The 15,626-nt window shown below is 38.8% G+C and overlaps 1 protein-coding gene across 2 annotated transcripts in view; it reads left to right on the top strand.

Moving 5' to 3' along the window:
- Positions 1 to 15,626, top strand: part of ptpn4a (protein tyrosine phosphatase non-receptor type 4a) — a 113,829-nt gene that overhangs the window by 46,798 nt on the left and 51,405 nt on the right. For both annotated transcript variants that reach the window (XM_036139585.1, XM_036139584.1), the window contains exons 3-7: positions 6,763 to 6,870; positions 8,968 to 9,010; positions 9,574 to 9,652; positions 11,485 to 11,529; positions 11,832 to 11,884. In XM_036139585.1, the coding sequence (XP_035995478.1) occupies positions 6,763 to 6,870; positions 8,968 to 9,010; positions 9,574 to 9,652; positions 11,485 to 11,529; positions 11,832 to 11,884 (328 nt within the window). The remainder of the gene's footprint in view (positions 1 to 6,762; positions 6,871 to 8,967; positions 9,011 to 9,573; positions 9,653 to 11,484; positions 11,530 to 11,831; positions 11,885 to 15,626) is intronic.

The following is a 15,626-nucleotide window of genomic DNA, read 5'->3' as shown; positions in this document are numbered from 1 at the left end:
CTTATTTATCTGCTCAAATCAAGGAAAAATACTCTAATTTCAAGAAAATTTTACTTATTTTTAGTTCCCTTTTTGCAGTGTATGGTTCCCAATTGAAGCTCACATGTTTCTATATTCCTGTTTGTCTTAATATTGTCAGTCCGTACCCTGCATGGAGCCCCGTACAGGGCAAACCTGGAAGAAGATCTATTAGAGGCGGCAGATCACTTGATACTGGGTCAGAGGTTCGTCGTGCTGCAGGACAACAGTCCTAAAAATAGGGTCTAGTCAAAGCCCAGACTTTTGTGGACAAAGGTTTGCAAAGTTGTTTGTTTTACCCGTCTGTTGGTTTAGTTAAACCATATATTCTTTTTTTTTCAGCAGCTGGAGGTAGGACCATTATCATGGTTTAAATGTCAAGGTGACTCATTAAATGACATCTCCACCTGTCAATAGAACCAGCGATCAGGGCATAAAACATTGAGTTAGGAGAGTTTTTTTAATGTTTTCAACAGTTTGGGCTCCATTTGGGTTTAACAGATCTAAACCTTAACGTTTTATTTTCTGTCTGGCACAAGCTGCCTCTCACGTTCCTGAGCTTCCCCTCTCCTTAAACACCAGCAGCACATCCACCGCCCTGCGTCTCGTTTCCTGCTTCAGAAGGGAAGTGCATGTGTCACTCGCCATGAGGACACTGGGTTTCCCCCCCCCCCCCCCCCCCCCCCTTCGAGTGTCACGCCAGACACTGTCTGAGGGTCTATTTTCGCTTTGATGCCGAAGATAAACCCAGAGGGTATGAAACTTATCAGCACATCTTCAGCCCTTTGCTTTCTTTTTTTTCCGCTCTCGTCCTCCGACTCGCTCTCTCTATCACCACGTCTCCTTCCTCTCGCCTCACTCTCGTGCACACAGACACTTTTTCAGTCGGCACAAAGAGCGTTTGTCTCACCCAGTCGCGTCGTTAATCACTCCTTTTCTTCCATGCTTTCTCTCCTTTCCTTCAGTGCATCTTTCTTCTTTCATTTACGTTAGTTTGCTCCCCCCCCTCCCTCCTTAAAAAGTCTCCAGCAGTTTACATCGCATGACTCCTTGTGGCACATTTTCCGTGACTTCCACCCATCAGCTGCTCTTAAAGGTTTCTGTTCTGTAAAAGCACAAGAAAAGGACTTCATGCAGACACGTCTGCCCGTGTGACTCAGTTTTATTTTAACAACATACGGCTGTTTGCATTCGGCGCTCACGCTTTCAGGGAGCGCTGTTTTCAGGGAGCGCCATGTCAGACGCACAGAGGCCTCCCACATCCAGCTGAAAGGCCGCATCATACAAAGGAGAAGCGACGGGAAAGCACCGCACTTCTCATGTTAGAGAGGATAAATGTGGAGATACAAACATAAATTAGTTGTTTTCTCTCTTTCTCTTTCAAGTGGGAAGCAACTAGATAACAGACCCGTATCATCACTGCATGCGTGGGCTGTTTTGTTTCAGAGGGCCACTCGTCGTTTCTTTTAAATGTCAGTAATGTTTGGCCAGTCAGATGAATCCTCAGCGTCCTGGATGCTCACAGGAGCTGCGGCGCTGAAGCCCAGGGTGAGCGTCGTGGCCCTCGGGATGGCAGAAGGAAATTGTTTAATGGACGTTTTCATTGTTAAAAGTGGAGCGAGGCTTGACAATTCAGCCTTCATGATATTCACCGGAGCGGTTTTACCTCAGATTACACGAAGAGGTAGCCTCGTGAGACCATCCTGATCTCGCGAGCTTTCAAGGTTTCACTCGCAGATCAGTCTGGCTACTTTCCGTTAAAGAAAATTTGGAGCCGTTCACCAAACGAACGTCCAATCAGCGTTGGATTTGAGGCGGGTTGAGGTGTGACGCAACGAGAAGCGCGACAGTTCAGTCTAAAGAACATGGCGGCTTCAGCCGATGAAACTAGCGTTAGCGTGGCTATCGAGCAAGTTTTATCGGAATTACAGAGTATTTCTTCACTGGAAGAAGAGCAAAACGCTGCTCTGGAGGCTTTTCTCAGAGGAAAAGATGTTTTTGCTCTTCTCCCGACTGGTTTCGGCAAGAGCTTGTGGTTGTGTTTTTGTCGTCGCTGTTAGTACGTCATATGCTTCGTTGATCTGATTGGTTTATTTGGCCCGTCTATCACCAACATAGGCCGATCAGCTAACCAGTATTTTCGCCCCTTCCCAAAATTACTTCAACGGAAGGTTTCCAGATGGATATGCGGAGCAAATCTATCTGGCGGAGTCAGGTTAACGAAGAGATGGAGAAAAGGGAATAAGTGAAAGAGGCTGTTGTGCAAGTGTCAAAAAAAAAAAAAGCATCACAAAAGCAAAATGCTGCGACGCATCGTCGTGTGTTGCAGCCTTGATGTTGTTGCTACAAACAAAAAAACCTACTTAAATGCTCTTCATTGCATTTTTAAAGACAAATTTGGTGTTCTACAGTTTTATATATTTCCTAACATTTAATGTGACAGACCAGTTTCTACTCTAGTCCCCTTTATTCAGATACCCCAAAATAACATCTGTTCTGTGGAGGCCCCAGAGATTTATTTAGGGTTCCCACGGGTCCTTGAAATCCTTGAAAGTTTGTGAATCTGAAAAAATTAATTCAAGGCCCTTGAAAGTTCTTGAAAACAGCCAAAAAAACACCTAGTCCTTGAAAGTCCTTGAATTTTTTTGTGGGGTTGAAAGTTCACACGGATGACGACTCGTCATTATTTTACTACCACATAATCTTTTAAAATTGTGTTGATTCTGCAGACTTTTAATTTGCAAAAGTAGGTTCGCTTTTCTTCGTTAGTTGGTAGGCTACGGTTTAGGCCTACGTGCGTCCAATAGGTTACATTCACGCAGTGTTGCCAACTCAGTGACTTTGACGCTATATTTAGCGACTTTTCAGAGTCAAAGTCAAAAACTAGCTTAGTCAAAGATGAAAGTAAGTGAAACAAATTGATATAATTCTGAACATCTCAATGCTGCACTTTTTTTCCATAAAATTCCATGAAACGGTAGGCTAATGTACATCTTATATGTAATGTAGTATGTCATAGCCATGTACTGTGGATATAAATGTAGGCTATGAATATGATCAATATCAATGTAGGCTATAAATTAAGTCCACTTTCTTGCATTGCTTCTGACCCAACAACTTCTATGCCGTTTAGTCTTTTATTGAATTTGCATTGTATTAAAATATGATAACCTATTCAGCGGTCACAGTAGGTAAATGCCGCCACATGTGGTCCTTGAATTTGAGGAAATTGGTCCTGGAAAGTCCTTGAAAGGTCCTTGAATTTGATGTTCACCAAGGTGTGGGAACCCTGTTTATTAGACTTTAGTGAGCAAACAGCATCATGAAGACCAGGGGACAAATCAGCCAGGTCTGGGATAAAACTGGAGAAGTTTTATTAGAGGTTATGTAATAAAACCGTAAGCTTTGAACGTCTCTCAGAGCTCTGTTCAGTATATTCTCCGAGTGGTTGGTCCAGCTGCAGACCTACCCAGCTGAGAGGAGCCTGTAACCCTGAGTGAGCTGCAGAGACCCATTGCTCAGGTGGGATAATATATAGAGGGATGGAAGATTGGTTGTGCACTCCACAAATTTGGTCTTTGTTGTAGAGTTGCAAGAAGTAAAGCATAATTTATTAAAAGTCCTTCAAAAATTCAACTTGCAGTTTGGTGCAACCCATATGGGCAATGTAACAGAAGTGGAACAAGGCCCTCTGATCAGACATGACCAATAATTGCTTTTCGGCCTTGATGGAAAACACAATGTCTGGCTTAGAATGAACTATAGATGGTGAAACATAATGGTGGTAGCTGTTAAGCATTGATTGGAGGATGGCAACGCTGGAAGAAGGCCTGTTTGAAGCTGCAGAAGATTTAGAGCTGAGGTGGAGGTTCACGTTCAGTCCCCAAACATACCGCCAAAGCTACAACACAACGCGATAATCCGAACATATGCATGTGCTAGAATGGCTTAGTCAAAGGCTACGTTCACACTGCAGGTCTTGATGCTCAATCGTGGTTTGTTGCTGAAATCTGATTTTTTTTATTGTTGTTTGTTTGAGGGGGACAATCATGTTACTAATAAGTACGGCCGTCAAGACCGCAAAGCGACCCGCATGCACAGATAACAGAAGGAGACGTCACACAGCAGCGCGCTGTTTACGAAAGTAATGGTGAATGTAATTGTTTCTACAAGTGTTCAATAAAGCTTTGTTTAAAAAAAAGAAGAAGAAAACGTATTATTAGAAAGCCGCTGAGCAATGGGAGGTGACAATATTAAGACCACATCCTAACAAGACAAAATAAGGTAAGAAGAAAGCAGCACAGCTATTAATGGTCTTTATGTACCGCTAACAGCTACTCCTTTGTGTGGATGTAATAAGAGCCAGGAGAGTGACGTAAAAGGCGGATAAAATGCGACATGACCGTTTAGACTGACACGTATCTGAATGGTACCACATATAGAAGTGGTATCAATCAGACTGTTCACTCTGCTGTGAAAAAGACAGACATGGGTCGCATACGGGTAAAAAGATCGTTTTTGGGTCGCGTTTCCCTTCCAATGTAAATGAAGCTTAAATCCAGACCTAAAACCCGAAGGGGGAATCTGTGGCAACACTTGAAAGTTGACGTTCACAGATCTGACAGCTATTTTGCAAAGAAGACAAATTGCGGAGCCTTGCTGTGACCCAATAGTAATATGGTAATAATTCCCAGCTGATTTTTACAGCCGTTCAGAAGTTCAAATAAAAAGAAGAATGAGATGGAAGGAGCTCACAGGCTCAAAGTATTCGCTCACATTTAATTCAGCTTTGACAGCTACTGACTACACACACACATCCTTATTTAATGTACACAGTGAGGACCGTGCCTTGACTTCCATTCATCTTCAAGCCTTTCTATGGCATAAACCTAACCTTTTTCGGTCCTCACTTTACATCAAAGTCCTCACTTTAATAGTAAAATGAGCAATAAATGTTCTCGCTCAGCTTCAAGTACAACAACAACACACAATACACACACAGCCAGCTCTCCTCGAGGGCTGCCATGTCAACATGTCAACTGTCAACCATCATCCGCTCACACTCTCTGCTCTGTAAAACTGTGTAACTGTGTCACTAGGGCGAACAGGAGAAGTGGCCGAAAGTACTAATGTGTGTGTGTGTGTGTGTGTGTGTGTGTGTGTGTGTGTGTGGCATTTCTCCCGTGGGAGCGCTGATGGCGTTCCACTCTCAGCTTCTCCCTCTCGCTCTCAAAGTTGCAGGATCAGGTGTGAATTTCTGCTCCACTTGTGTTCCCACAGTTTATCCTCTCGCCCGTCCTACGCTCCTCTCAGAACGACGACGTTTTAATGATAGATTCGATCAATTATTCCTCGCTTTCTTCCAGCCGTGCTTCCTTTTATAAGTGGCACTCTGCTCACTCTTTGATTTACTTCTGCTTGTTTATGTTTTTTCCCCCTCTTCCATTAGCGTGACATTTCCCGTGGATCACATCCAGCGCGCCGCAGCCCGTCCGAAACTCAAATCATTTTCTCTCTCTCTCTCTCTCGGCCGCTCGTTCATATGTGCTTTCAGGTTTAGCTCCTGTTTTCCATTAGCTGGATTATTTTGAATCCTGCCCTGTTTTCTAGAGCTGTTGCCGCCGTCCTTAATGTACGACTTTTAGGTAATTAGTAGGGCTGAACAATTAATCGCATTTTCAATATAATCGCGATTTAAAAAAACGCAATTTCCAAATCGCAGAGGTCTGCAATTTTTGGCTATGTAACAATTAGGGAATTAGAAACGTCCATTAGGTGTTGGTAAAATGTTTAAAGTGGGTTTGCCTCCACATGGAAGGGAAGACAGTTTTTATTCAATTCAAGTTTATTACTTGTTTTAGAGTTTATATAATCATACATAGCATTAAGTACAGGTCAATCAGTTTAATACATAGACTTGCTTGTTGGTTGCACATTATGTTCAACAAGGATTGATGTCTAATTAAAATAAAAGCTGTTCTCTTGAATAATATTCTGATTAATAGAAACATTAAAAGTTCTTGTTTTAAATAGTCCTTGTTTACAAACATCTTTATTTAGAGGCCATTTTTGTTGCTTGTGGTTAACGCAGAGAAAAGTCAAAATTGCAATTTTGGTTGAAATATATTGTAGGCAGAACGCAATCATTTCTGCTCTGAGTTTAGACGCTGCGGGTCTTTTAGCAACTAATCCACATGGCGAGGAAACAAATTGATTTGTTGTTTGTATATGTTTAAAAAGACATGATAAATTAAACTGGGAAAAAAATCGCATTAAATCGCAATATTAAGAAAAAAAATCGCAATTAGATTATTTTCCAAAATCGTTCAGCCCTAGTAATTAGTTATTTTGAATTGAGCTGTTTTAACAGATTGATTCAGTTCATTAATCTGTGAAAATACTGACGTTTAGTGCTGCTAAAAGTAGAGATTGATAATAATAATAATAAAAAAAAGAGCAGCCCTCAGGAGTTCATCATCTTAATTCCTTAAACATGTAACCCTCCAATGCGGCTGGAACCATATTAAATGAGGCTCAACGCGGACAAGTTGCAGATGAATTTTAAATGCTTGGAATGTTTCTGCAGCAGCGAGGCTGTTTTAAATAATTTAGATGTCTGTGGTGGGAAAAGAGGGGATCCAGCCTGCTTCGCCCGTTCCTCGCCTGACCTTTCAGCGGGGAGCGGCTTGCCAAGCAACACAGCGAGCGGCGAGCTCATTCGTTGTTTTCTGTTCTTCTCTGCAGAAGTCCGATCACGGCCAGGTGCTGCTGGACGCCGTGTTTAAGCACCTGGAGCTGACCGAGAGAGACTACTTTGGCCTGCACCTGGCTGACGATGGCTCAGACGCCCCGGTTAGTACCGTGTTTTCACTCTGCAGTGTGTTTAAAACATCAAATAACTTCAAATAAACCCGATTGTCCACTGTTTTACCTGCACAGCTTAAGGTCGACCATACTCTTGTGTGTAAAAGTAGTTTATTTCTAAAGGTTTTTACATGCTAACACTCATCTGGTCATTAGTGGTTTTGAACTTGGGGTGCATACTTCCACTGAAGAATAAAAACTCTATAATGAGTCAGAAATATTATATATAGTGGAAAAACTAATTCAGATTACAGAAGCATTATTATGACCTACGTTTTAAACTGTTTATCAGGATTTAATTTAACTTTTATATTTTAACACCTATTTTGTGCCACAGCTCCGAGTAAATTCACCCCTTTGTTGCCATTCGAGGAAACATTTTGCTCGAATTTGGCTCTTTTTCACCTTCTATAAACCAACCACTTCCTACCCATGTACTAAACTGTTTATTTTTCATGTTAGTTGGGTATTTTGATGAATTATGGAGATAAATACTTATTAAAATGCTCAAACCTCTTGTATAATCTAAATATCTTTTATTTAACTTCTGTAACCTGTTACCAAACCCAAGCTCAGGGAGAGGGGTGGGAACAATATGATGATGGAAAAGAATCAGAGTAGTCGGGAGGAGGGGGGGGGGGGGGGGGGGGATTTGGTCAAACCAAGTCATCATAGCAAAATTAAAAACTAATATGTTAAGTTTTCTTTGTATGGAGCAGAAAAGCTCACTGTGTTGCACTTACCTTGTGCACAGTTTCTGATTAACTCATTAATGTCTGCCAACCATTTGAAACAAGCTATTCAGTTTGTTTTGTAATTGCTCTCCTGTGAACTGTAACGTGTTATACAACTTAAGGCCAGTGGAATAATTTTTCTTAATTTTTTTTATTTGCCCAATTCTTCTGAGCAGTGTGACTTTTGTGTGACTTCTCATTTTTTCGCTGGAGTCGCCTCTCTGCAGCAGACTAGAGTCTTTGCTACTTGAACACCAAACAGGAAAATGGCGAATGGAGCGAGCGGTTTATACATTATCCCTAAGTAAAGGTGCGTTCAAGAGCAAATTAATAATCCGCGATTGAAACGTCGTGTTTGGAGCGACGCAAACGGGCCAAATTGTGCAGATAGAGCAAAGCAATACACTGCAAAAGGGGAACTAAAAATAAGTAAAAATTTTCTTGAAATTAGTGTATTTGTCCTTGATTTGAGCAGGTAAATAAGATTATTTGCCAATGGAATGTGTATTTTGATCCCTAAAGTGAGATAATTAGATATACTGCACTTGAAGTAAGATTACTTCTAGTGCAGTATATCTAATCTAATTCTGATTCTGATCTGGTTATGGGGATGGATTGTTCCTATTTTAAGTGCAAAAACCTTATTCCATTGGCAGATCATCTTATTTACCTGCTCAAATCAGGGACAAATACACTCATTTCAAGAAGATAGTACTTACTTTTAGTCCCTTGTTGCAGTTTAGTGTGAAGCAAAACTTTGCTCAAGTTCAAGAGTACGAACTTGTCTTTAAATTTGCGTTGCAGTAACAGGTGCTCCTCGTTCATTTATTTAAGCACTAAAATGTGTCTTTATGTGTTTCATATGTAGACAGTACAACTTCTATTGAGCAATCTGTATGATTCGGTTGTATTTGACTTTGTAAAGTGCCTTGAGATTACGTGTTGTGAATTGGCACTATATAAATAAAATTTAAATGAATTGAATGATGGGTTTATTGACCGAAAATGGCGAAAGATAGGCAAAATATCAACCAAAATATCTCAGTTTAGCAACACAAACTTGGATTCTCAAATGATAAACTGCTGCTTTTATAGAGATGCCCACACTTGCTGATTATTAGACTATCTATAGATAAAATTAAAACCCCTAAAACCTCATTTTAAGATCATTATCAAGACCAGATGACGTGTTTTTATTTATTACTCTGATGGTTTGAATGTTCGGTTTTTATCTGTGGGCCTTTGAGAGGTGTCTGTGTTTGTGTTGGTGGCCAGTGGTGAATAATTTAAACGGTGTGGTGCAGCTTTGTGGAGAGTGACTCTGAGTCTGTTTTTTATCAATGTTTTACAGCGCTGGCTGGATCCCAATAAGCCCATCAGGAAACAGTTAAAAAGTAGGTGAAATCCACCACGCAGCACCTGAACGCATCCAACTGCATCATTAGCGAGTGATCAGAAAGTCCTAAATCCACTCAAGTCCAACGTGATGATAACTTGTTTTTAGTGTTTTCCTATCTGCAGTTTAGTCTCTGTAACATTTAACAATCCACACTGTGCCTCCAGCGAAAACTCTCCAGTCAACGTTGTCGTTTACTATTCTGAAAATGCCTCGAGGAATGATTAAACTCCATTTCAACTCTGTTCTTTTTTTTTTCTTTTTTTTTTGTTCATGAGTAATAGAAATTGTAACAATTAAGCAGTAGCTCAAGTGGAGCCAGCAGTCATCCCGCAGCAATGATTGAACTGTACTTCAACTCTTGTTTTTATCACGGTTCATTGACTCTGACTGAAGATATCACTCGCTTTTTTTTTTTTTCTTTCTGTGTGAAGTTTGTGAATAGGCAATGATTTTTTTTTTTTTAATAAGGCAGACAGTAATAGTATCCAGTGCATGATATGTTGATATGGTGCTGATATCAGTCTGGTGTTGTGTAATTGTTAACCATAATTCCTTCAGGAGGATCTCCACATAACTTGAGCTTCAGAGTCAAATTCTTTGTGACTGATCCGGGTAAACTTCAGGAAGAATACACACGGTAAGACTGGCCTTCAGCTGTAACATATTTATGACACTGCCACAGCTTTTACAGCGTTTCATCCACACTGAACTAGAATTCAAAGCAAAGTGCCTGTTTTTCTTATTCCTTTATTGAATAGGAACACGATACAGGAAGTTACATATTTAATGCAAAGTAAAGCTATGCCTGACTGTTCTCTGTTCACTTCTGTTTGTATTATTTAAACTCTCTCTCTAGCAGCTCATAAATGTGTAGAGACAACACAAGCAGACCAGCTGCAGTTGTTCTGGTACTTTTGTACCTGCCGAACAATAAACCGAACCTACATTTTAAACTAAATTTTATTTCATCCAAAATAAAAAAATAAAAAAAATATTGTGCATGTTTGCCTTATTGAAAAGGAATATGAAAGGCAATTTTTTAAATAATTATTGGTGTTGGAATCGGAAATTTCTTTAGTCTATTTGCAACAATAATAAATAAATATGTGTTACTCTTTCTTAGAAAATGTTTGTTTTTAGCGACGTTTAATACATTTTCTTGCATTTATCAGCATCAACCACCGGCGCTTACAGGCCAAATCTGTATCATTCTTGAACGATGCACAAAATCACCCCAAGACTAACAAATGCCCCCTTTAAACTGAATTTTGGTAACCCTGACGTAAAGATTGTGTGTCCTGACAAACTGATGTTTATTTGCTAAACACGCTATAACCTTATAACCACTATAACGTAGACCCTGTGATTTCTCACAGTAAAATACTTAAAAACACGGCTGATTAAAGATAAGGAGATAATTTAGGGTTAAGAAAATCCAACTAAACTAAGGGATAGATATTCAAAAGAGTTGAAGCTGTTGATTTATCTGGTATTTTTCAATAAATTCACTCCCCCTCATCCAGTATTTCAAGAAATGTGAAAATGTAAATAATAATAAATTAATAAATGTGCAATAAACCACATTTAATTGTTTTTATCTGTTCAGTAGAGTCATTTATTTTTGAGATTTTCATGATTTTGTTTCTTTTAGATCAGTTTTTAATCCAGGGGCAAGACACTGTCTCAGTGGGGTAATGGCTGGATAACTATAGACAGAAGCTGCAGGGAGGTGTATGAAGCTCTGCTTCCTGGTGGGAACCCTGGGTTGTCATTGTTTTAATTTACTTTTAAAACAAACATGTTAAATATTAACAATATAATTACCTTATATTCATAAAGCTGAAGGAGGAAAGTGAGACTGATGCATCTGAGTGAGAGCGTAGAACTGTGATGCATAGAGCGTGCCCCATAGACAATCCCACATCTCTTTGCTTTGGTTAGACCATCAACATGTTTAGTCCTTCAATGGCTTTCCAGCTGGGGGGGGGGAGGTGCACACATCTGTAAATTACACATATAGATAGTTCATCCTGACACAAAGGGAAGATGTGACTACCAAACTTAGTTCAAATGTGAAATGTTTGTCACTCTGTCAAAGAAAAGCCGTGGCTTCCTACTTTCCAAAGAGGAGGAAAACGAAGGAACAGGATTTTTTTGGGTTTATATGTAATGTTTCTGATGTCCTCAAAAATGTAGACTCCATCATGTAGGCCTTCACTCAGGAGCCTAAACAACAAGCAGAGGTTGCAGCGTAGCAATGCACTGCCGTTCATCTGGTGTTGGAAGGAGATGCTGAGGATTATTATCAAGTTTTGATTTGTTGTTTTCCTCCAGTAATAGTTTATTGTGGATGATGAGCAAAATGCACGCTTTTTAAAATGCATTCACCGTCCAAAATGTCTTCATTTTCAACACTACCTGGATAGTTTGCTCATCTGTTGTCATAATCCTGTGTTTTGTCCCCCTAAGGTACCAGTATTTTCTTCAGATCAAACAGGATATATTAACTGGAAGGTGAGCAGGTTGAACTTTGTTGTTCTGTTGTATTATAGAGAGAGTTGAGCTGTTTGTCCTGATAAAGCTGATTGGTATATAGTACAAACATGGAAAATGTGATTTTATGTGTGCGCTTATGGTTTCATGTACAGTGTGTTAAAAATGAAGTTGATGTTTATTATTATTATTATTATAATTATTGAATCCTAGCATTGTGTTCGGAAAAAGAGTTGCATCATAAATATTGACCTGTGCAGAAATAATTTTTTTTTACCATTTTGCATATTAAGTGTTTTATTTTTATTTTTTTCTATTGTCAGATTGCCCTGTCCTCACAACACGGCAGCACTGCTGGCATCCTATGCTGTTCAGTGTAAGTATTGCTCCCTGGGTCCACCCGTTACATGTAACAATGAAAAGGCGATTCATTAGGGCTCTCCTTAGTTACACACTCTGAAATGCAATGGCTGCGGTTGCTGGAGGGTTTTTACAGCGGCTGCTCTAAAGCCATGGAGAGTTTCTTGAAAACCGTGCGGTGGGATTGAATCTTGTATTACCATCGCTTATATAAATATTGGATGTGATGCTGGTTTTCTCTAAAGTCCACCTTTAATAATAGATTAATGTACAGAGGCAGATCGATTGGGGAGAAGTTGATGTTCAGGCTCGCTTCATGTCCCAGGTTAAATCTGTATGTTTCAAACACTCAGTTACCTGACATTTAGTAATAATTTAACCTAAGACTGTTGTGGCAAAAAGTAACAAGGAATACATTTCTGCTCTTTTTTCTCTAACCCCTAGTGGGTCGAGGCAGATGACCGTTCACACTGAGCCTGGTTCTGCTGGAGGTTTTTCCTTCCCGTTAATGGGGAGTTTTTCTTCCCACTGTCGCTTCATGCTTGCTCAGTATGAGGGATTGCTGCAAAACCATCAACAATGCAGACGACTCTCCCTGTAGCTCTACGCTTCTCCAGGAGTGAATGCTGCTTGTCGGGACTTTGATGCAATCAACTGGGTTCCCTTATATAGGACATTTTTGACCAATCTGTATAATATGATTGAATTTTGACTTTGGGAAGTGCCTTGAGATGACATGCTTTATAAATTGGCGCTATATAAATAAAATTGAATTGAATTGACATTTAAGCCTGAAAATATACACAGTCCTGGCTTATTTAGTATTAAAATTATTTTAATTTATTCAATACGTTTTGTCTGATAGGAAATGAGAAGGGTAAATGTTATTTATTTATTTATTTTCAAAACTTGCTCTCTTTTTACATTATTTTATGAAAAACTAGCATGCAAAAATTATTTATCCCCTTTTTAAAAAAAAATAAATAAAAAAACTGTGCCAAAACCCTCCTGGGCATTACGCAATCAAAACCCTCTTATAACTGCTGAGCAGCTTTTTGCGTGTTTCCTCTGGTATTTTGACAATTTTTTCTTTGGCGATGAGCTCCAGGTCAACAAGGTCAGAGGCCTCCTCACCATCGCTCTATTGTTGAGCTGCCTCCATGCGCTCTGTATCAGATTCTAGTCAGGACTCTGGATGGGCCTCTAAAACATGTTAGTATTACTTCCAGTCAGAAGAAAAATGTTGGTAAAATTAACCTAAATCTGCCAGGGGTATGAACAATTAATCATTTTGGGCTTAACTGTGTCTGGAAAGAGACTAATCTGGTTGTTAAAAAAAAATTCAGATGAACTTTATTTTTATATATATTATATTTATCTGTTCATTTTTATTCACTATTTAGTTTTTTTCCAAAGCAAAACTGTTTTTCCAACTTTTTAACACAAATATTTGAAGCTTTTAATGCGTTAGAACATAAATGGTTAAAAGAACATAAATGTTGTGTTTTTAGGAAGCTCGTTGTTTTAATGTTTATTGGACCAGATGATTTTATTTTATCTGTCTGGTTTCATAAATCTCAGTGAACTAGATGAGATAGTGTGAAGCTGGAGATGCGTCTACACCAGTGGATGAAGCTTTTTGACCCCCAGCACAGTGGTCCTTCTGTCTCTCGTTCTCAGTTATTGTATTCACGCAGCCTTTAGCCCTTTGCCTGCTGCTTTGTTTCATTTATTGCAGGGTCTCATCCTGCCATTTCAGCCCCAGTAACTCCTCCCCCCTCTGGCCCCCTGCGCTCCCCCTCCATGGCATATTTAGCCAGGGATCTCCACCGCCTCAGTATGTAGGTCAAACCAGAGATTTGACCTAGACCTTGGTGGCTCTGACCCTACGGCTTTTACTCTGACACACACACACACACACACACATACACGAATATTGTTGTTGGGTCCGTGCTGTCGCTCTCCACAGTGCCAGCACAGATCACCGAGATAAATGTTTGCTTTTGGGAGGAAGAACTGACTTGAAGCAGCTGCTATGCTGCTAATTCAGCTCGACTGCCAGCGCTGCGGACTCCAAATCCCACACTCAAGCTTGCATTCTCAAAAGAGCTGAAATCCCTCCTGGTAGACCTAAATTCCAGTTTTATGACCGACTGAGAAGCTTGTAGAAAAAAAAATAAGCCTTTCCACGACAGGGCCAACATCTTGTTAAAGGGAAATAAAATATATATATTTTTTTTTGCACGCTTTTTAAAATGTTGCTGAAAGCCTTGCTAACTCAGCCTGAATAAGCTGCAGAAATGGAGCTTTTTGGACTGTAGAAAATACAGTTTGTAGTTACATCTCCGTGCTTCGTCTGACTTTATTTTAAACACTTCAGGGATATAATTAAACTTTACCTCTTCGTCACTCTGTAACATTATCCACATCGAAGAGTGGCGTTGTTACAGCAGGGGGTTGTGCTTATGTCAGGAGAGGGAACGGCGGTTTGAGTTCAGAAATTCAGATTTATAAAACTATGCATACGCACTCTAGCACATAATTTCTCTTTATAGGTCACAGCTGTACCTGAACGTTTGCGTACCAGGCACCGTCTCTTGTTCTGCCGTCTACACCACTGATCTCTATTTATTCACTGGATTGCGCATTGGCCGTATATAATACAGGTCGCTGTGAAGCCACCAGCCGCCATATTGGTACTCCCTATTTTCCTCCAGTAACTACACTGCAAAGAGGGAGCTAAAAGTAAGTAAAATTTTCTTGAAATGATTGTAATTTCCCTTGATTAGAGCATGTAAATAAGACTATTTGCCAATGGAATAAGATTTGTACGCTTAAAATAGGAACAATTCATCTCCAATCATCTAATTTCAAGTGCTGGATATCTAATTATCTTATTTTAGAGATAAATTGTTACTATTTTAAGTGCAAAAATCTTATTCCATTGGCAAATAGTCTTATTTACCTGCTCAAGTCAAGGAAAAATACACTGATTTCAAGACATTTTTACTTATTTTTAGTTCAGTTTTTGCAGTGTATGGAATACGTGCGTACAGCATCGAATAACGAGGATTTTCTCATGTTCGGGGGGGGGGGGGGGCTTAAGACTTATAAAAATGTTCTAAAGTCTGATAAAGTCATATATATATATATAATATATTCTATATATATATATCTATATATATATCTATACCTATAATATATATATATGTATATGTATATGTATGTATGTATGTATGTATATATATATATATGTATATATATATATGTGTATATGTATATGTATGTATATGTATATATGTATATGTATGTATATGTATATATGTGTATGTATATGTGTATATGTATATGTATAATCTATAGTATATATGTATATGTATGTGTTATATGTATATGTCTGTGTATTATGTAGATATATATGATATATGTATATATCATATAATATGTGTATACTACTATTATACATATTATTATATACTATAGATATATATATAGTACCTAGACTATATATCATTATATATATGATATATTATTATCAGAGATATATAATATATATATATGTGATATATATGTGTATATATATATATGTGTATATATATATATATGTGTATATATATATATATATATATATGTATATATATATATGTATATATATATATGTATATATATATACCTTATTTACCTTATTTTCCTGCAAAGTTACTTTATTTTCCTGCAAAGTTACTTTATTCTGAAATCCACTGCAATTCACTGAAATT

Source organism: Fundulus heteroclitus, chromosome 7 (genome assembly GCF_011125445.2).
Source record: "Fundulus heteroclitus isolate FHET01 chromosome 7, MU-UCD_Fhet_4.1, whole genome shotgun sequence".
Lineage (NCBI taxonomy): Eukaryota > Metazoa > Chordata > Actinopteri > Cyprinodontiformes > Fundulidae > Fundulus > Fundulus heteroclitus.
This window is presented reverse-complemented; position numbering and strand designations above follow the sequence as displayed.